At 40.5% G+C, this 22,117-nt stretch overlaps 1 protein-coding gene across 1 annotated transcript in view; it reads right to left on the bottom strand.

The window, feature by feature from the left end:
- TBXAS1 (thromboxane A synthase 1) overlaps positions 1 to 22,117 on the bottom strand; it is a 355,058-nt gene that overhangs the window by 123,089 nt on the left and 209,852 nt on the right. The window contains exon 6 of the mRNA XM_030544287.1: positions 9,602 to 9,718. Within this exon, the coding sequence (XP_030400147.1) occupies positions 9,602 to 9,718 (117 nt within the window). The remainder of the gene's footprint in view (positions 1 to 9,601; positions 9,719 to 22,117) is intronic.

Genomic DNA, 22,117 nt, shown 5'->3' with positions numbered 1-22,117 from the left:
CATGGGTGGCTTGACTCCTTGAGTTAGTGCACAGCCTGTGATCTGAGCGTATCCCGTGGCAGCATTGTCTGCTATGTCCTTTTCTTCACAGGGTCTGTGAATTGTACTTCTCTATAATCCATGATTTGCTACCTCATTGTATCCCCAGTGACTATTATATGCACCCATTGGAATACAAGCTGCCTAGATAGGCAACCACATACACCCGCAAGCTCCACACCCTCCTTGCCTTCCTATCCAGGTATTCTGCATGGATGTGAACCAGCATGATAAGAGCAAACGGGCTTGTGCTACTCCTGTGGCACTCCTACCAAAAAATGACTTATTGCATCCTTTTGCTACATCAACAGAGCAATGTGGGCTGCTCATCCAAGTCCATGGTTGCTTGGCACCTCTGCCTTCTGGTATAACACTTTGTACACAGGCACGGTGCCATCTGAACACATGGTCTGTATTACAAACAGCCAAGAGATCAGTGGATGAGCAATCAATATGTTTACTGAAGGCAACATTCTGAGTTAGGAATATTGTTAGTCACTTGAGCTTCCATGCCTATACTTAAAAGGAAAAGGACATTACTATTTAAGCTCAAAACTGGATTGATTTGGGCCTCATACTAGGAAACTCAGAATGTGAATTCTGATGAAGCCAGATTGGTATTCTGCAAAAGTGCTGAGAGGTTAGGGAAGTTATAGTACAATCGCCTTTCCCCTTTGACTTCCCCAGGAAAGTCCCCTGCAAAGAGGTTCTTCTCAGATGGTTCAATGAAATTACCAGAAATCGGTTAAACAGGTTGAAATGGTGTGAAATGTTGTTTTGTAACCACTGGGTTAAACCCTTCCAGATAACAAATTCATTTAAGGAGAACAAAACAAAAAAATCAGTATTTTAAACAGGTATGATTATTAAACATATGGTGATCATTATACATTTTCTTTTTATTGCCTTATTTCCCTCATTCTTCATCACCAGACATGCAGCCACCCAGCCAGTTGTTATAGCTTTCCAACAGCTGATGGAGTGAGGGTGGGGGTGAGGGGTGGAAAGGGTTACTCTTGCGGTGGTCAAGGCAGCTCACTCTATTGCTCGAAATTTCTATATTCTGCCAACCCTTGAAATCTCTGAATATTGTTGCACTTTATTTCTACCCATACGATTTTTTGGTTGGTAAATCTACCCAGGGAAATGGAAGTCAACAAGTATTTGATTTGTTGTGAATGTGTGCAGGCATTGTTAAAGGGTAGGGATACACTGACGAGATAATTATTTGCATAAGACGACTATGCAGGATATATATTTATCTATTTTTCTTGTTGAGGGGGGCCATAAATAACAATGATAAATATATAAAAAGACCACAGGCTGACACATGTATTGATTCATGAGCAATTTAAGCCCTTTGTTTAATCATCAAGAAAAATAAAATAGTGGTTGTGGGTGAAAAGAAATGACAGAAAACTTTAAAAAATACAGTACAGTAATAAACAAACTCAGCAGCTATGCCCTGGAGAGCACTACCTAATTATACATTGTCATTTGCCAATCAGAATGCAAGAGCTCCACAACCTATGATTTTCTGTTAAGTAAATAAACTCCAGCTGCTGTACATTCTGATTGGCTGGTAGTAACATATGGAGTAAAACTGAAACAATATGTTCCTTGTAAATATTTGATCTGCCAGTTATCTAATGGCAAGAGTATCTCAGTGTCCAGATTTATTTCTATCTGCCAAAGAAGAGTGCTTGGGGTTGGGTTTTTCTTGTTGCCAGGGGCTTCCTTGCGTAATCTTGCCAATATATGGCTTGGCACAGAACAGTTAGTTTCTGGCACTATGTATACACAGTACACTGGGGTGTTTACTTTGCTCAATAGCATCATAGTCACACTTCTCTGAGTAACCACATTTCTGAGTATTTAATTTTATCTGCCTTAATATTAGCCCCCACAATATGCCATAGAAAGACATGTTCGCTGCTACAGAGAACTTACACTCAAAAGAGCAAAATGTTCAGGGTAAGATTGTTTCCATATCAGATTATTTTTTTAAACAGTGTTTTATTTTCCCTAATCCCCCTTTACCAACCATCTCTCCCCTCTCTCTTTCACAACTTCCTCCGCTGGTGCTGCCCACCCCACTGTTCTATTCTTCCAAACTGCTCATCCTACAGCACAGATTCAGGTGCAGGATGAGAATCTGGTGGGTGGAACAAAACCAATCACCCAGTCAGATGGTGCCCATTTTAATGGGAGTGTCTGGAGATCATCCGCTGGTGTCCTCTAGGGGCAGAGGAAAGGGCTTGCATGGTATGTTTCCCCTTTGCAATCATTGGCAGCTCCTGCTGCTTACTTTTGCTCGCTACCACAGAGGTTGGTGGATGGAGGCTGGAGGTTCCTTCCTCAAGATGATAGGCAAACACAGTGTTAAACAGGATTAAGGAGTATAAACTCCCATCTTGATGCATGGCAATGGTCTACACTCTGCAGGACTCACTGAACATCCTTTCCACCCTAAGCAATTATTATTTCCTAACTATATCATGTCATGTTAACAATTTTCCATAACTATCTCAGCCTTCAGCAAAACTGGTTAACCAATTTGCTGCTATAGCATGAAAACCTCATCTTTATATATTAAAAATAATAATTAAAATATCAATAAGATTGTGTATGTTCATCAATAATAATCATTCAGCTTTTCATACTGTATTGCACAAGAGCAGGCAGCACTATCATACGGCACTGTGACAGCATGATATGGGCTGGAGAACAGTAATTCATGGATTATAAAACCAGAAATGACTGTTGCGATTATCTAGTCCAACTTCCTGCATAACAGGTCATAGGACTTCCCTGAATTAATTCCTGTTTGGACTAGAGCATATCTAGAGCCTGGGTAACCTTAATTTAGCCCCCTTCTGCTTATGCATTATGATACAGTCTTTAATTATATGATCATATGCTGTTTTTTCACAGGAGATTTTAGGTGCAAAACTCTAGCAAGTCTCTACTGAGCACGTGTGAACTGTGGCTTGTAACTCAGCCAAATCTGAGTGGATTTTTCCAGGTACAGAAAAAGCACATCTCTGAAACAAAGGCCTCCCCTTTTTAAATTTCAAGCCCTGTTTTAAAGCATGGAAGCACCATAGAGTCTCAAAAAATGTTGCCAGACTTTTTAACATGGGGGAAAAACACCTATTTTCCCCTCACCTCAATCTTCAAGAACGCAGACATCTGTGCTGAAGTTTTCAAAATAAATGAATAAATAAATTCAAGCTGAAGCGAACACCCAGCATATGAAATTTCATTCTGAATGGTTACAATTTGGGAAAGTTATAAGCAACTGAAATCAAGGCCTTTAAATGGGAAGTTTGAGGCATCCTTAATAATAAATGGTGCTAGCAACTCACCTATAAGGTCTATAGCTAGATGGCACAATGTGCCCAATACATATACACACAAATACTATATCAAAAATACTATATTGAAAGAATGTTGCTAAGATTGCAAAGCCAAGCATTCAAAAGTAGGAAATGCCAGAATTAAGGCCTGTGTAATCTTAATTCTACGTCATTATGCATATGAATTATGACACAGTGTTTAATTAAATTATCACATGCCATTTGTTCTACAGACTTCCTGCCTCATTCAATGTACAGGATGAACTGTGCACAGCCAATCAGACAGCTGTTAATATTTCTTTTTATCCTCATTATTCATGTGCCGATCTAGCACAGCACATAAGCAGGTGTTTAAGTACTCTGCTGGACTGGGGCCTCAATGCGTGACCCCATGCCTCAATCTCTCTCTCTCTCTCTGCCCCCCCCTTTATATATTCAATGGAGGGGGAAGCCCAGGACTAAACCCAGTGATTATGCCCTGTTGACACTTTTTTGTTGGTCTGACATACAGTTTGTCTAACTTGCTAGGCAGGGTCCCTGCCCTGGTACTGGTGGTCTCACGGAACATGAGAACATTTGGCACCACCTAAGGACTAAGGGCCTAATCCAAAATCCACTGAAGTAAACTGGGCACTTTCCATTAACTTTGAAGGGCATTGGATCAGACCCACAGCGAGAAGCCCTGTGTGAGGATGGGGAGAAGACAACTACAAGCTCATGAAGAACTGGTGTTGAAACATTAGCAGCAGGTAGATAAGGCAGAAATTGTACCAGTAATGGAAAACCCACTCCGGGGACTCCATCTCCCAATCCTGGTGGCAAGTAGGCAGGCTATGAAGAGCCCCCGCCAGTCCGGATGACTGAAGAAACAGGAGTTTGTGAGAGGCAAGGGAAAAAAGAACGAAGAGAAATTGTGGGTGACAGCATATAAGAGTCAAGAAAGATTATTTGTGGGGTGAGAGCTCATGCCAGTGTTCATGACCCCCATACTCAAGCACTAGGGAAGACAAAAAGAAACTGCATCTCTTCATTTGCAGTTATCTGATCAGACCCCAGTGAAGGGTCTAACACTGGGGCATAAGGGACACTGAGAGTCCCACCCCACAAATACTCTTCTTTGACTCATATATGCAGTCACTCAAAATTTCCCTCCATTCTTTTAACTTACCTTTATCACAATTCTCTGTGTCATTCACTGTTGTTAACTCAGTGAAATAGCTTTTCCTAATGAAGGACCCGCATGTGGGGCAACTGCTCCAGCTCCCCAAACTGCATAACACATATTGGCATATTTCAGGAGGGGGCTCTGAAACAGTAGCATTTTGCTGAAAAGCCCAGCAACCACGGTACAGTAATGAGAGGCACTTTCAAAACATCTTTGACTCATGGAGAGCTCAGGGGAGTTACAGAGCTACACCCAGAATTCTGACCCACAGCTGCCACTGTCAGACCCTTCTTTTTATTTGGATTTGCTAGATCCAAATATCCAAAATGGGCATGAGAGGAGGTTTTAAATCACTGTTTGTACAACATTGTCACAAGTTCTGCTTTGCAACCCTCTTTAGGTAGAAAAACAGCATTAACACAAGCTCCATTTCACAAATTGTTCAGAACAGCGCTACCTGCATTGCACACTTGAACTTTTTGTTTGAACGGGTGACAATGGCCGAGAGGATTGTAGGTATGCTGATAGGATATGGCAAGAGCACTGCAGCACAATCAGAATAAATAAAAATCAATAGAATTCTGCTGGTGTGGGCAGTAAAAGAAAGAATAATTATTTATCAAGTCTGACAAGGGGTCCAGAACTGCAGGATCATCAGAAGTGCATTCTTTACTTTTCTCAAGAAATGCTAAACAGGGCACCAAGATCACTACAGCATGAACAAACAGCCTAACATCTTTTCTTGCTTTATTATTTCATACCTGGAGAGAACTTTAAAAGAATCTTGGTGTAGCTATGATAGTTCTAACACATCTTTTATCCAAGAACCTCAAAGCATGTGACTGACATCACTAATGAAGTCTTACAACCACCTCATGAAGCAGGTATCATCATCCCCATTTTACAGAAGAGGAGATTGAGGCACAGAGCGCTCAAGTGCCTCTCTCAAGGTCATGCAGGAAGTCACTGGCAGAGCCAGGAAGAGAACCCAGATCTCCTGACTTCTAGTCTGATTATTTATTACTTCTATTTTAGTAGCGCCCAGAGGTCTCAATTGCGAGCCACGTTGGCTATCCGCTGGACAATCATAAAGGAAGATATGGGCCTCCCCCCAAAGCATTTATAATCTAAGGCCTATCCTGCAATCTGATTTGCTAGTGACTTCAGTGGGGCTCCACATGAGTGCAGAGGTCCACACAACAGATCTGATTGCAGGATCGAGACCTGAGAATCAATGTTCTTATACTGCACTTGTCATTACGATACCTCAGTGCTTCACACTAACAAGCATTAAAACCTCCTCCAACGAGAGTGAGCTGTTTTACTAGCCTTTTTGTGTTCATTAGAAAAAGAAAAAGAAAGGGAGAAAAGAGCATATGGAACTCCATAAAAACAATGTTTGAACAGCATTCAACTTTTAATGCAAACAAGTTAGGAGAATCAGGGTGAATGAATTGTGGAAGCCACATAGAAAATTTTGAAACACATTAGAAAAACAATTATCCTAATCTAGGCAGCACCGGCATGGTCACCTAACAATTAACAATGCTCAGCTTTGTAGACATTTTCCATATTTGGTGTCTGCCTCTGCTTGACTTTTTTCAGAATACCAGGTGAAAATCCTCAGTGAATTTCTCAGTCCTTAGTGAATTTCTCAATTACACCACTCCCCTGGCTTTGTGGAAAAACAAGGTGAGGTGAGGGCCCTGTAGGTCTGTCAACCCAGGTCTCCCATCCAGACAGAAAAACTGCCCCTAATGTAAAGTACTAGCTTTCTGCATGCGATGTTGCCCCCTAGTGACTAGCCCACAGAGTGAATAAGGAGCCTACTGTTACTACCAGCTCTGAAGGTGTAGTTCAAGTAGTAGAGGCCACTGTTTTTAAAATTGAAGGACTAGGGTTCCAGGTGTGTGTGTAATTTATTTGGCAGCTATGTTGGTTGTCTTCAGCACACAGGTTCATTAGAATATTGACCTATTGCAGGCCTCAATCTCCCCGTTCTCCTACAGCATTCAGGTAGATAATGGTTTGCTCAGAACAGAGCTGTAACCTACATTGATCATGTGCAATTCCCAGCACTCGCTGAGGATTTTTGCAGCCTCTGTAAATGCTGTGGAAGAGCCTGTTAGTGCCCCAGGGAATCGGGGCATAATAGAACACCAGGGGACATGGTGATGCAAGTGCTCCAGAAATAACTGAAAGGGGTGCATTTTCTTACTGCCAGGTAGGCCTGTGCTAAGGCGCCAGTGATCTGAGAGCAGAGGTGGGCAGGTTCCTGGAAAGAAGAACTATTCGTCAAGCAGCTGGCCATTTCCTTCCACTTCCACTCTTGGGACAGGACTGCAGATGACAGTCCCTGCTGGTGAAGCATTGTAAAATGACAACGATATGGTGCAAACGCCATTAAAATGTGATGCCACTCTGAAGTGTTAGAGGCTAACGAACTCCAACCTATGATGTCTGGATTGGGAATGGCAGAAATGAAAAATGATGCAGGAGGAAAAAAAAATACAAGCAATTCACCCAGACCCTTAGATGCCAAATTTTACACCAAAAGCAGCCAATTTGTAATTCCTTGAAAAAAAGGGTTTTATAATGGAAGCACTAAAAGGATTAATTATATAGAAAAGTTCTGAACACCAGGCCTTGCTGTAATATGGCCAATACTAAAAACTAGTATTTCTGTCATTGCAGTACTTCAGAGACTCTGTAGGAAGTACTAAAGGTGGGAGGCTTAAGAGAAGGGGAGATGGATACCAATGAATGAGTATTGATTTCCTTTGAGAAATTCTAGTATGACTTCTAAATTAAGCAGCGGAGAGATGCATGTGAGAGCGAGGAGTTAAATCATGTTAAACTGAAATCCCAGGACAAAATACCACTTTTGATTTAAAATGATATACAAGAGTGAGGAGCATATACATTTAAAAGAGGTTTTTTGATTTCACACAGAATCATCTAAAATAACCAAGAACACCCTTACCAGGAAAGCACTGTACCCAGATGTATCATTTTTTGCTGGAAAAAACCAAGCACAGTGGCAGGCAGAACTAGAATAGGTATAGAACGATGCTGTTGAAGCAAATGAGCGAACAGATTTAGGTTACTTGTGGGGATCCCCTAAACTGGAGATCGCGTTTCTCAACAAAGGGGAGTGGGGCATTCCAGACACACACAACACGGAGGAACAGAGGTAACACTGTTGGAAGGAAGCTCTTCCCTGATTGTTTAGACCTGAACACTCCCCTCGTCACCTTGTACAACCATAGTAGGAAAAGTCTCCTTTTTCTAATAACAGCATGTTAACAGTCTCAGCATACACAGTTTGGAACAGGGAGCAAAAGGTGGAAGAAGGCTGAAACATAAATGTTACAGTATGCACACATGAGCTTGCTGCTAGACATTAAGTCAGCACAGGGCTTAATCCTCTATCTTTAATCTCCTTTGGTGTTGTTCCTTTGCTACCAAGCAGAATGAGATGTAAGTGTGGATTCTTCTCCTCCCACATTAAAAAATTAACTCTGCAAACACTTATATGCATCATCACCACAAAGCACAATGTCCAAAGAATCTTTTTTCCTCCTAACGGAGACCTGACTGGTGCCAGCAGGGGTTGCTCTGTACAAACCAGGTGGCAATTGGTTTTATCTTTTGTTAGTTTAAACAGCAAAAAGCTGAAGCCCTGTACTGCTCTGTGCTGAAGACATTCAGTAAGAGAGATTAATTTTAGCTAAGGAAATGCAAAAAACTCTCCTCTTCAGCCACACCATTACTGAATAATCATTTGAGTATTTAAAAATCCCGTCTATGAAATTTGCTATCAAGCCAGTCGCAGAGTCAGTGTCTAGATGCATAACCAATGATATTGTCAGTTCTGATTAATCAGCGGTCCTTGCCAGGCTTATGGCCAATTAGAATTTACCATAATAAGGAGGTGACAGCTGGTGTTGCTAAGCAACTGCTGTCTATAGAGCTAAAGAAGCCAGATGCATTTAGATGTTACTGTGGATTTCGACAGCAACATGTCAAAATAACACAAGCTTCTGCCCAGTTGAAAATTTTACAACCAAGAACTGGGCACCAGAGTGAGGAATGTGTTTCCTTTTCAGCATAAATGCAAAAAAGGAAGATTTGTTTTAAAGCAGAGTTTAACCAGTCAATCATTACTCTGGATTTAATTAAGAGGTATAGTGTCAATGAAATACAACTCTGTCATAAGATAATGGTTTCCTACTGTAAATAAATGCTGAGAAATTTACAGAAAATTAGCAGAAAAATATTTATTTTCAATCAGTGGTATTTATTTTGCAACTACATTCTATTCCAGTGACCTATTTCTATTATATCCCAGAATTAAAGAATAAAGGGGAGAGAGGGATGAAAAGAGACTGACAGAGGTTCGTGCATTAAAGGGAGAGCTGCTAATTCTGCAAATACTGAAAAGCTGTGTTCTGATTGGTAGTGAGCATTACCATTTTCTGTACTTTAGTCCATCAGAGCAGCTTATTTTTAAAAGTTTATTTATTTATTACATCTGCTACACTTTTATGAGCATACTGATTTCTTATTGGAGAAAGTTATAAGGCCAGATGCTCAGCTGATACAGAACAGCACAGCAGTACTGAAGTCAATAGAGCTATGTCGATTTACACTAGCTGAGGTTCTGGCCCACATTGTGTTGATACACACAAATAAATAAAATTAATGGAAATATCCTATCTCCTAGAACTGGAAGGGGCCTTGAAAGGTCATTGAGTCCAGCCCCCTGCCTTCACTAGCAGAACCAAGTACTGATTGTGCCCCAGATCCCTGAGTGACCCCCTCAAGGATTGAACTCACAACCCTGGGGTTTAGCAGGCCAATGCGCAAACTACTGAGCTATCCCTCCCCTCACGAAACAATGGGGCTTGAACAGTTTGACAATGACATGTTGACAGTCCTTTAAATATCCTCGAAGTGCAGTATACAAGGAAAGTGCTTGCAGAAGACAAAACATCAGCTTCTTTGGATTAAAGCAATGGCACTTACTGCATCTTACCTCTTTCATTTTTGCAGAGCTGAAGGCCGGGGTCAGTATGCTCCGGACTTCTTTCCACCTCTGATCCCGCAGACAAAGAATGCTGTCAATTACTGGCTTGGTAACCAAGCCTGGTGTCTGAATCAAAATAAATGCAAATGGAGGTTAAAACATATGGCACTAGAGAACTATTTTAGCATCCCAAAAAATTACAAGGGACAGATTCTGATACATATTGAATAGTATCTTACTCTACAAATCATCCCACTGAAGTCCATATCAAAACAAGGGAGGAGTATTAGAATGCAGTCCTAACATATTACATTGAAATACAGGACAAGGCCCAATCCCAGTCTGTATTCAACACAAAACTCTACTTGTTGGGTGTCTCTCACTGATAGTTCTGTCTGAGTAAGAAACTGAAGATAAAATATCAGAGGGGTAGCCGTCTTAGTCTGGATCTGTAAAAGCAACAAAGAGTTCTGTGGCACCTTATAGACTAACAAACGCATTGGAGTATGAGCTTTCGTAGGTGAATACCCACTTCATCGGATGCTGAAGATTGTGACCATTACTGGTCAAATGTAATATTAGTTTTAAATGGTCCTTTTACCTTTGTTAGGTTCCACAGTGTCCAGCCCCACTCCGATTATAGGCTTTTGCACCATGAAGACATCCAGCATCCACTAAGCTTGTAATACCAACACCCATTATGGAATCCGTCTAAAGAAAGTAGCGCCAGCCAAAGTGTTGTTTAGGTAATGGAGGAGGTGTTTGGAAGGAGGCTTGATACACTTAACGTATTTTACAAAACTATACAATGGATTTTTATCTTGCAAAATGTCTAAAGTTCTACTGTAAAAATATTTGGAAACACTATACAGCATAGTAAACTAATGGCACTACTTTGACACTGCACAGACAGCTCTGAGCAACAGTGGGTTGATTGCCAGAAAAAGAGTGCATAGCGGGACACTGCATCAAAAGGAGAGGCTGCAATCAACGTAGGAACGAAGGTCATAAGACAAACTAGAACGGACACACGAACCATTATTTTCATGGGGCAATAAGGGGCATTCAGTACATAGTAAATGCTGATGGAGATTTGACAGTTCCCTTCAAATCATCTTTAAAGTAATTCTTTACTTTTATAGTTTTTATTCTCCATATCAGGCCAATTTAAAGCAGAACCTTCTTCAAAGTTCATAAAGGTCCTTGAAGTTCCACGAGCCTTGAAAATAAAATTTCTTTCCTCAAGGATTTATCAAATCGTTGATTTCTCACCCCCTGCCCCACCTCGTGCTTCTGATCTGCATAAACCAACATGGCCCTCCTCTTTCATTTACTTCCTCATTTGTGCACCAGGCTTGTCTCATTCCTACTCAACAGCAGAAACCTCTGGGAGCTCCTTGCATTCCCTTATGCACAGGTAGTGGGACACAGAGAAAGGGCTGAATGAATGCTGCCAGCTGTGCTTAGTACCCTATAAGGAGGCAGGTCTAAGGACTAGGTGAGGTAGGGATTTGGCCCAGTCCAAGAAATCGGAAAGTTGTACAGGAGAGGGACCCTGGCTGAATCTTTTCTTAAACTGTAGTAAGGACTGTTGGCAAGTATACTCTCTACACAAAGCGCCTCTGAAAGCATTATGCTGACTCCAAGGTCTCTACAACCATAGGGCCTCCAGCCACTATCAAATGCCCAGTGCAACTGAGTAGGCAAGGAGAATGCAACTGAGACAAAGAGTCTGGGGAAGTGAAGAGACAGGACTGGGACAGAAGGAGTCAAGCGTGGGGGAAATGGGTAGAAGGGCCTGGGCCCACTAAAGAACACTCCCCTACAGAGCCTGTAATGGAACCCAAGATTCCAGTGTCTCAGCCTTCCTCTGCTGTCAGCAAATATCTGTGAAACCCACTGGCAATGCATGTATCTTATATCTCACCCCTACTGCTGATCAACACTGAGGACAACCTATGATTGCTCTCAGTTACTCCATTAGCTCAAGTGGCAGAGGTCTGCGCAGTAGATCTAAAAATTCAAATCCTGCTGATGATCCACGTGGGTGTCGACATGATGCCACATGATGAAATGTCTGGGGGTTTTTCAGTTTGATTTAAAAAAAAAAAAACCTAGGAAATCTCATACTCACAACCATCCACCCACATCCCCCCTACATTAAAAGAATATTATTAAGGTTGCAAAGTCAAGCACTCAGAAGTTAGGAATTGCCAACATTCAGCTTGGCTTGCAACCTTAATTCAGCCCCCTTGTGTATATGCATTATGATACAGTCTTAATAACATGAACACATGCTATGATTTCCACAAGACCCCTGCCTCATTCATTACACAGCATGGACCCACTCTGGCGATGAAACAAGGCTGTGTAGTGAAGTAAACTTGGCCGTAGAATGCCTGGTGTGTTTGCTGCAGATGTTGAATGATGTGTAGTGAATGAGGCAGGGGACTGCAAGAAGAGAAAGGCTGATCTCATGGTTAAGGCAGTTGACCGCTCCTGTGGAGAACTGGATTCTATCCCCCACCAGCGCCACAGAGGTACTTTGTAATGTTAGGTGAGTCCCTTAAATAAAACTTTTCATGCCTTGTCACTAATTGTGTATTTCTCACTTCCTGGGTGCCTGACTTGAGACCCCTGTGCCTGATTTGCAGAAGTGCTGAGCACTCACAAAGGCAACTGAAGTCAATGGGAACTGTGCTCTGAACTTACAGAGCACTATATAATGCTAAGTACTCTGAAAAAGTCAGGTCCTACTTGTCTCAAATTGAGTATCTAAAATTAGTGGACATTTTTTAGTTTAATCTCTCTGTGCCTCAGCTACCCATCTGTAAAATGGCATAATACCACCCCCCCCACCTCACAGGGTTTTGTGAAGAAAAATGAATTAATATTTGTAAAGCACTCAGATACAATAGTGACAAGCACCATAGAAAACCCATGAGGAAAGTAATAAATCTGTCTTCAGAGTATGGTTTGCATGGTGTGCAGTAAAGAAGGCCTGGGCCAACACATTGAACGATGAGGATAAGATAAAATATTGAATTGCTGCTTACTGAGTGAGCTCCATCCATTCTGCGCACTGAATGAGGTAGGGGTCTTGTGAGAAAAATAGCATACGATCATGTAATTAAAGACTGTATCACAATGCACAAGGGGGCTGAATTTAGGTTGCGCAGGCAAGCTTAATTCTGACATTTCCAACTTTTGAGCATTTGACTTTGCAACCTTAATAATGTTCCTTTAATATAGTTTTGTGTGTGTGTATATAATCACACATACACTGAGGTGCTTTGAATAAGGAAGGTCAAATTTTGGGCTCAAATTATTTGACATTGTCTTTAAATTGGGTACTATAGCATGCTCTGTTTAGAGAAGCAGCAGCAGAACTGATACCCTAGAGAGTACTTCATTTGTCAAGTTTTCCTTATCATTCCTGCAAACACTTTTCTTGCTAATTGCATAACCTGTGTTACAGCTTCACATAGCAGGAATGAAAATGAGTTTGGGATGAAAATGAGCCTGAAGCGTCTTGGTGAAGGATGAAGTGTCTTCTCTCTCAAAATGGAAATAGTAGATAGAAGCTGCAACTGAGAATTTTTGATCATATGAAAATCACTACAGATTATTAGACAAAGCTGCTGTAACATTCTCTGGTTTCTGCTTTCAAGTCAAATGCAATCAGACTAATATTGCATCTGTTACAACCTAAAGATTCAACAACTGTTCTCTACTTCCTCTTTCTGAGTAGTCAGGCACTTCTGACTGTGATACAGTAATACTCTAGAGTGGAAGGAAGACTGTAACTGAAATTCAGAAATGGGTTTTGTGTAGGACGGAACAAAGGGGAAGCTATGGTAATCTGCTGTGGCAGCATATACACAAAATGCCACTATCTTCGATCATGTAGTGACATTGGGCATGGCCAGAAAGAACGTGAGTGATCTTTGCTTCCAAATAAAGAGGTCTCTGCCTTAGTCCCAGGGCTTAACCAATGTGCTTTGGCATATGGGCATGCAATATCTTTTTGAATTTGTGCAGAAACTCCCTACCTAATAGTCTGCAACTAATGTTGTCCTTAAAGACAAAACTGCCTGCTCCTTCATCTTTGTGTCAATGTACATCAAGTCTTTTGCTCCTGCTTTCAATTAATTATTAGTGGGTCAGACTGTACCCGTACCGGGCCAGTAACATCAACACAGAACAGGGGGAGGAAAATTCTACGAGGGTGTCCTCACAGAGCATCCTCTATGTTCCTCATTCAGGGAAGAGTTGGGGGGAGGAGGGGCATTAGAGAGAGCAAGAAGAGGATTGGATTTTTATATCCAGCAGAAAAAAGAAAGTCTGGCCCACACCCTTTCACATCTGCAGGGTTCTTGTGGAACTGAAAAGGACTCGGGGCCACATACACACAAACGATCTCTGGTGTGAACCTCAGAGGGATCTCTGCTGGGTTACAGGAGAAGCTACATGTCCCCCAAACCCTACCCCCACTCCCTCTTTGACCCTCCTACTGCCAATCCTTTCCCCACATGCACATCCCCAGGCCTGTGGTGAACCCTATGTGGAGCTGAGGAAATGTGTGCGCGAAGGGAGGGAGATGCTGCTACTGTGGAGGTATCTTACCTTTCCCTCCATACCAGAAGGGGGAGCACTGTAAACAGTTCGAAAAAGGCATGATATTAGTTGTGTAGGGGCCATAATATTCTAGGGGGGTTATAGACATGTAAAAAAATATGAATCCAATGAGATTACAATCTAGACAGACAACATACAAGCACAGCGAAGAGAATGGGAGGCCACAGAGTCTGGCACACATCTTGTAGTGCCACAGTATTCATTTGGTGGTCTTATTTTTTAAAAGAGGGTTGTGTTCCCCTCACTGTGATGGCAGGTGTATGACTAGGTTTTGTAGCATTATTTGAAGAAGTGCATCTCAAGGAGGGATTAAAGGAGGATAGGCTGAAGACACATATGCTGACAGAGGGTAGTTCTCTACACTCCTCTCTGAAGCATGAGCTATGCTAAAAGACCTGTTAGAAGTTACAGGTTAAGCCATGCCTGTCCCAGTTAGAACCAAAGGGCAGCTCCATTAGCTCAGCCAACAGGAGGAACCAATATGTGCATAAACCAATTTGACAATATTTCACCCAGTAGAGGGCAGTGGTACAACATGCACAAATTAGTGCACCACTTCCACGTTTAGAAAAAAGCTGACAGATCACCATACGTGTATTGCTCTTCCTCTCTGACTCTCGACTAAATGGGATATCAATGCAGTATTATAAGTGATATTTAAATGTATTATTTAGAAACCTGTACCCTTAACTGTTAATAAAGCATATTATTGCCCTACTTCCCCAGCATCTTGTGATAAGTGAAGTGACATTCACAATTCTCCCCAATCTGAGTGCCTTATGTTCACAGAGAGTTTATGTCGTGGCTTCTGACTGAGCAGAGTACCACCTGAATGTTACAAACTGTTTTCAAAATATGTGGTCTTTTAGATACACTCTACAGTACAGTACTTCTGCCTTCACACCAAAGTCACTAACAGGCTCTCGCTTAGGCAACAGGACGCTGTTGGTACATCTCTGCAAACTCTCTGTATCATTCCTTTCATGGCAAATCAGGATTTTTGAGATTTGAAACAAGACTTGGGAGCCAAGCTCCTTATTTGAGAATCATAGCCACGGTATTAGTGCAAAGTCCTAACGCCCAGCAGCCTTTCTAATCTTTCAACTCTGTGCCTATATTCTGCTGTGGTAGGAAGAAGCATCTTGTCCATTGAACAACCTAATTACAAGGCTTCCTCATTTCCAGTTATTTCTTTCATGTTCGCTCCCAAAATAAACCCCTCTCTCGCCTATTTGCTTTCCAAAAGCAACAACAACTCTCCAGCTGCCCAAGTTCTGCCAGGCCATTCAAGCAAGGCATTTCCTTCCCCTTGCTTGATATAGGAATGACTATGCCAATCCCTATTGCTTATTAAAACACAACATGGGTTGCTGATTTCTTCAAACATACACACAAAAAAATCCTTAGAATTGCTGATGAGCCTGAGTGGAAGCAACCAGGAATACTTTTTCCTAAGCATGTTGGTTTAAATGAAGTTGGAGAATTTCTCTGACAAAAGATGATCTCTGAATTAGAGGTTTTCTTACGGCTGTAGTTCAAATAGTTTCCACCCAGCTGTCAACTCCAACAAGCTTTTGTCACTTGACTGTTTCACATGTTGTTACTAAAGGTTTCCAGCTTACATTAAAACCACCAACATTCACAAATATAAGCCAGTTGTTCAATTAATGGCCATGTGTTCTATTAGCTTTCAGGTTTTCATCCCAGCCATAGAGGTTATGTCTACACTGCAATTAAACACCCACAGCCATGTCAGCTGACTTGGGCTCACAGGACTCAGTCTACGAAGCTATAACATTGTGGTGCAGATGTTTGGGCTCGGGCTGGAGCCCAGGCTTTGGGACCCAGTGAGGGGGAGAGTCCCAGAGCCTGGGCTCCAGGCCAAGCCCGAATGTCTACACCACAATTTTACAGCCGTGCAACCGAAGTCCAAGTCAGCTGACATGGGCCAGCCACAGGTGTTTAATTGCTGTGTAGATACACCATAAGTGACTTGGAAAAATGTTACCAAGTAAGATTTGTTATGGTGATTACAGCAATTGTATTCCAGTCTACAGTATAGATTGTACTACACAAAGAGGCAGTTATCAGCTTATTCCCTTCTCGTCAAGTCAGGATTTTAAACTACTCACTAATAGCTACTAGTCATCATTATTCACTGGCAAAATGGAACAGCCAACACCAGCTTACAAGTAAACACGAGATTATTTATTTAGTTGCTTTTTGTGTGTGGTGCTTTTTTTTCTTTTGCTATGGCAAGCTGCCTGGAAACATCTGTTCTTGTCATCACAAACATTTTCTTAAGTCATGGTTTTGTCAACAGAAACCAAATCAAGACACAACTATGATATAAATATAACCATTCTTAAACACTAAAATAAACATATAGGGCCTCCTGTGGCTCTGACTTGGAATGGTGTACATCAGCAATGTCTCCACATAGTTAGACTGGTGTAAGTGAGATCAGGATCAAGCCCATATCTTTTATAAACACATTGTTTAAAATCCACTTTCCCTTTTACACACAAAGGGAATAAAACAATCAGGCAACTGAGATAATTATTTGCTGATAATTTGGTTTAAAAAACAACACTTTAGCACTGTCAGTTTGTGCTACAGAAGCTGGATCCCATCACACTCTATTTCTGCCAGCATTTAAAACTGGTTTTCAGCTGACACAGTTGTACTGCCTACTGTTGGCTAAGGTCATAATGTTGTTAAAAGCATATCTATTTATGCATGCTTTTCCTATGGAATTATTTAGGAGAGGAAGATTCCCTTTGTGTACCGAGGAGAGGAGGAGAGGAAAATAGTTCTGGATCTTTTTTGACAATTTAGATTTATTTATGTGCTTTAAATTGTTTGTAAGTACATGAGGAAATGGTAATCTGTGCATAATATAAATTTGACGCATAAAACAAAACTGTTTTTCACATTTCATAACATGGCAAGCAATGTAGAGCAGAAGGGATATAATCTGCTTGTTCAAGAAAAGTTTAACAAATGTTTGCTACACATCAGAGAGACTGTGATTATTTCCTGTTATTCAGATCCCTGGATTTAACTAGTTTAAAGGGAGACTAACAAGTTGTTTAGGTGAAAATATAGGTTTTTATATCAAGAAATTTTTTTATAACATCATAGATAATTTCTAGATTTTTAATTTTTTTAAATTTCCAATTGAATTTTAGATTTAATCTCTTTTGCTCAGTTACTGTGCTATGGAAATAAGTGCTATAAAAATAAAATTATAAACAGGCCAATCTAGCTTAAAATGTCTAAACTTTGTTGAAATGCAAAAGTAAACAAGCTGCATAAATGGTGACATAAAAATGAGAACCAAGATTTTAAAATATGAGTGCCTTAGCTTCCTAAGTTCATATCTGAACACTTAAAAAAGTTATCTGCTTTTCAAAAGCTTTCAGCACTTAGTAGCTCACAACTAATTCAGTGGGAGCCAGAGCACTCAGTACCTTACAGGACTGGACTTTAGGGCCCTTGGAAGGGGGTGAACATTAAACTCTGGAGATGAAGTCCTCTGTTCATCCAAAGAAGAGGTATAGTACAGCAGTGGAAAGTTCATGCTTTCCCCCCCTCTACTGTCCTAGTAGGGGAGAAAGTCTCCATGCCCAGTCAATCCTTACTTTTCTGCTGAGATTGCCAAGATCATTGCCAATTGTAATGGACTTATGAATATAGGGAAGTTATTTGAACATTCAAATATATTTTCCCATTGTGGTCTATTGCTTTATGGTAGGTGTAGTTTGGGATCCTGATACCCCCATTCTCTCCAATGGGTCAGGTTCCCTACCGGGAGTACAATTCCCATGATGCACCATGCTGCGCTTGGTCAGAAGGAAATCCTTATTGCACTGTGGGAGATATAGTCCTCTAAAGAGCTTAGTCAATAGGAGAGAATGGTGGCTCAAACTACAACTCTCAAAAGGCAAAGTCCTCATAAAGAAGCCTATTTTAATGTTTTATTGAATTGATTTGCAATTAAATGTTTTGAGTCAGTTCAACAAAGCTAAATACTCTCATTCAAGACAAAATGACCTGAAACAAAGTATTTCATTTTGCTTTTCATAACAGAAAAATTGATTTATTTTTATTTTGTTAAACAAATTCTAGATCTTCCCAGGGACAAATTGATTTTGAGGAAGCTGTATTTTCTGTCAGAAAATCATTTCAAGAGAAAATTCCCAACCAGTGCTTATGGCAACATGACCCAATACCAATGTTAAATTCACAGTATCAGACTAACTGAAGATTTCAAGTTCTCAGACTGCTATTCCACCAAATATATATGAAAACCTATATCATTTGCCTGATAGTAGTAGTTTTTATTTCCCCATTTATTTGCACCTCATGCAAAGTATCCAAATCACAATGGATAGCAAAATTGGGCCGTAAATCCTGTGAAAATAATTTGATTGTATATTTTTGTTTTCAGCTACCTTTTGCTTTCAATCAAGCTGAAAACATGGGCTCTGATTTATCAAATTATGTAAGCATATGCTTAAGAACATAAGAATGGCCACACTGGGTCAGACCCATGGTCCATCTAGCCTAGTATCCTGTCTTCCAACAGTGGCCAGTCGAGATGCTTCAGAAGGAGTGAACACAACAAGGCAATTTATCAAGTGATCCATCCCTTGTTGTCCAGCCCCACCTTCTAGCAGACAGAGGTTTAGGGACACCCCAGAGCATGTTGTTGTATCTGCGACCATCTTGGCTAATAGCTATTGATGAACATATCCTCCACGAACTCATCTAATTCTTTTTTTTAACCAAGTTACATTTTTGGCATTCACAAAATCTCCTGGCAATGAGTTCCACAGGTTGACTTTGTGTTGTGTGAAGTACTTCCTTTTGTTCATTTTAAACCTGCTGCCTATTAATATCATTGGGTGACCTCTTCTTCATTTGTTATGAGAAGGGGTAAATAACACTACTTTATTCACTTTCTACACAACATTCATGATTGTATAGACCTCTATCATATCCCTCCTCCGTTGTCTCTTCTCCAAGCTTAACAGTCCCATGGGACCTTCCCTCTTATCCCATGACTCCTTACTTTGCTTACAAGCCTTTGGTGCAGGACCTTCTGAAAGGCTTTCTGAAAGTTCAAGTACACTATATTTACTGGATCACCATGTTTGTTGACCCCCTCAAAGAATTCTAATTAATTGATTAGGCGTGATTTCCCTTTACAACAGCTGTGTTGTCTCTTCCCCAACATATCGTGTTCATCTAAATGTCTGATAATTCTGTTCTTTACTATAGATTCAACCAGTTTGCCTGGTACTGAAATTAGTTTCACTAGCCCGTAACTGCTAAGATCACCTCTGGAGCCTTTTTAAAAAATCAGCAACACATTAGCTATCCTCTAGACATCTGGTACAGAGGCTGATTTAAGCAATAGGTTACATACCACAGTTATTAATTTTGGAATTTCACATTTGAGTTCTTTCAGAACTTTTGGGTGAACACCATCTGGTGCTGGTGACTTATTACTGTTTATCAATTTGTTCCAAAACCTCCTCTATTGGCACTTCAGTCTCTGACAGTTCCTCAGATGTGACACCTAAAAAGAATGGTTCAGGTGTGAGAATCTCCCTCACAATCTTTGCAATGAAGACTAAGGCAAAGAATTTACTTAAGTTCTATGCAAGAGACTTTTCTTCCTTGAGTGCTCTTTTAGCACCTCGATTGTCCACTGATTGTTAGAGAGGCTTCCTGCTTCTTCTGTACTTAACATTTTCTGCTGTTACTTTTTGTGTCCTTTGCTAACTGCTCTTCAAATTCTGTTTTTTGGCCTGCCTAATTATACGTTTACATTTGACTGTCCAAAATTTATGCTACTTTCTATCTTTCTCATTAGGATTTGACTTCCAATTTTTAAAAGCTTTCTTTTTCTCTCTAATCACCTTTTACTCTGTTGTTTAACCAAGGTGGCTTTTGGGGGATGGGGTGGGGGGTTTCTTGCTGTTTTTTGTTTTTTTATTATTTGGGGCATACATATGGTTTGAACCTTCATTATAGTGGCTTTAAAAAATTTCCATGAAACTTGCTGGCATTTCACTTGTGATTTCCTTTTCATTTCCATTTAACTAGCCTCCTCATTTTTGTGTAGTTCCCCTTTTTGAAGTTAAATGCTACTGTGGTTGGTTTCTCTGGTATTTCTCTCTCTCCCCCAACCTCCCCAGATGTTAAATTTAATTACATTATGATCACTATTACCAAGTGGTTCAGCTATATTCACCTCTCGGACCAGATCTTGTGCATCACTCAGGACTAAATCAAAAACCCTCCCCTTGTGGGTTCCAGGACTAGGTTCTCCAAGAAGCAGACATTAACAGCGTCAAGAAATTTTATCTCTGCATCCCATCCTGACATGTTCCCAGTCAATATAGGGGTAGTTGAAATCCCCCATTATTATTGGATTTTCTCTTTTTGTAGACTCTCTAACCTACCTGGGCGTTTCACAATCACCGTCACAATCCTGGTCAAGTGGGTGGTGGTATATTCCTACGTTCCTTCGTTCTAGTAAGTTCCAGTGTTCTTTGTAATAACAACAGATAAAAAAAAATGTTCAAATGGATGTAATTTTCAAGTTGGCAGTGACCCTTTATGTATATGAGAAATAGTGAGTAAAAACAATATTTGGACATTAGGTTTTTTTGTGCTTAACTCAGGCCTGGCTTGTCTTTATCACTTCACACGTTGTCAACTTAGTCCTAAAGGCAGTTGTCTTCACTGGAAATTTTGGAAATGGGCATACCAGCCTACAGTTCATTCATTTAAATCTTACAGGCACTGATCTGAATGCTCAAACAGTCAAAAGGATTTTTGTTTGTTTTAAGCAAGGAAATTCTTTGTTAAAAGTGATTATGGCTGAAGTCTGAAACAAACTGAAAAAACAAATTAAAAATTATGATTTCCACAGTACTGTTGCCCAGTTGCATACAGAATGCATTGTGATGGGACCTCTTATATTACCGCCTGTTCCCTATGGCCCCTCTTTTACCTCAACAGCCTCAGTGCACAAACAACCAGTAACCAAGCTACTGCTGACATCAGTTTTACTGGACTCCTTCAGGATGCTCCTCAGAAGTACCCGGAAATACCTTGCTTAAATAAATTAACCATATCTGCTACTGGTGGTTTCTTGAACGTATTCACCCTTTAATAGCAAGTATTGTGGAATACAAGGCCAAAACATATTGGTATATTTTATTATTTTAAGCATTCTCAAAAAGATATAAACAGAAATTAGATGGATCACAGATGGGACACCACACAACAACTCATTGATTCTGTTCTTACAGAACAGGATTCCTTTAGGTTATATAGCACTCTAAGGGCCTATTTTACACGGTTTTACCTCAGTTTTATGGCATTGATTTAAATGACGTGAAACAGGAGTAACACGGTGGTAAGTCAGGCCCTGAATCCACATTGTCTAATGCTAGCCTAATTGCTAATTCCTGCAAAAATAATACTACATCTAGTGTAGCCGGCTGTCATAATAATACATATAAGGCATAAAAGTTATGGATGAACTGACACCAAGTTCTGAGTCTAACAAAAATACAGTAAGACAGAGATATTTGGAATTTTGGTTCTCATCTACTGAGGTCCCAGATAAGGAATGTTCGCCAGCAATTAAAGTGAAACACCTGCCGTCTTTCTTTGAGTATTAATCCCTGAATAGTCTGATGTATAAATAATACAATGGGTAACTTGAGAAGAGGTTGTCCTTGCTATTCTCACAACAAAGGGTTTTCCCAGGATCATGGATCACTTCCTACATGAATTAGAAAAAAGGAATGATTTTTTCTAGATCACAATTGTAAATCTTTGAGAGATTGTTGGGTCTTCCAC

The sequence above is a fragment of the Gopherus evgoodei genome, chromosome 1 (assembly GCF_007399415.2).
Source record: "Gopherus evgoodei ecotype Sinaloan lineage chromosome 1, rGopEvg1_v1.p, whole genome shotgun sequence".
Taxonomy (NCBI): domain Eukaryota; kingdom Metazoa; phylum Chordata; order Testudines; family Testudinidae; genus Gopherus; species Gopherus evgoodei.
Note: the sequence above shows the minus strand (reverse complement) of the source record. Positions and strands in the feature narration are given on the sequence as shown.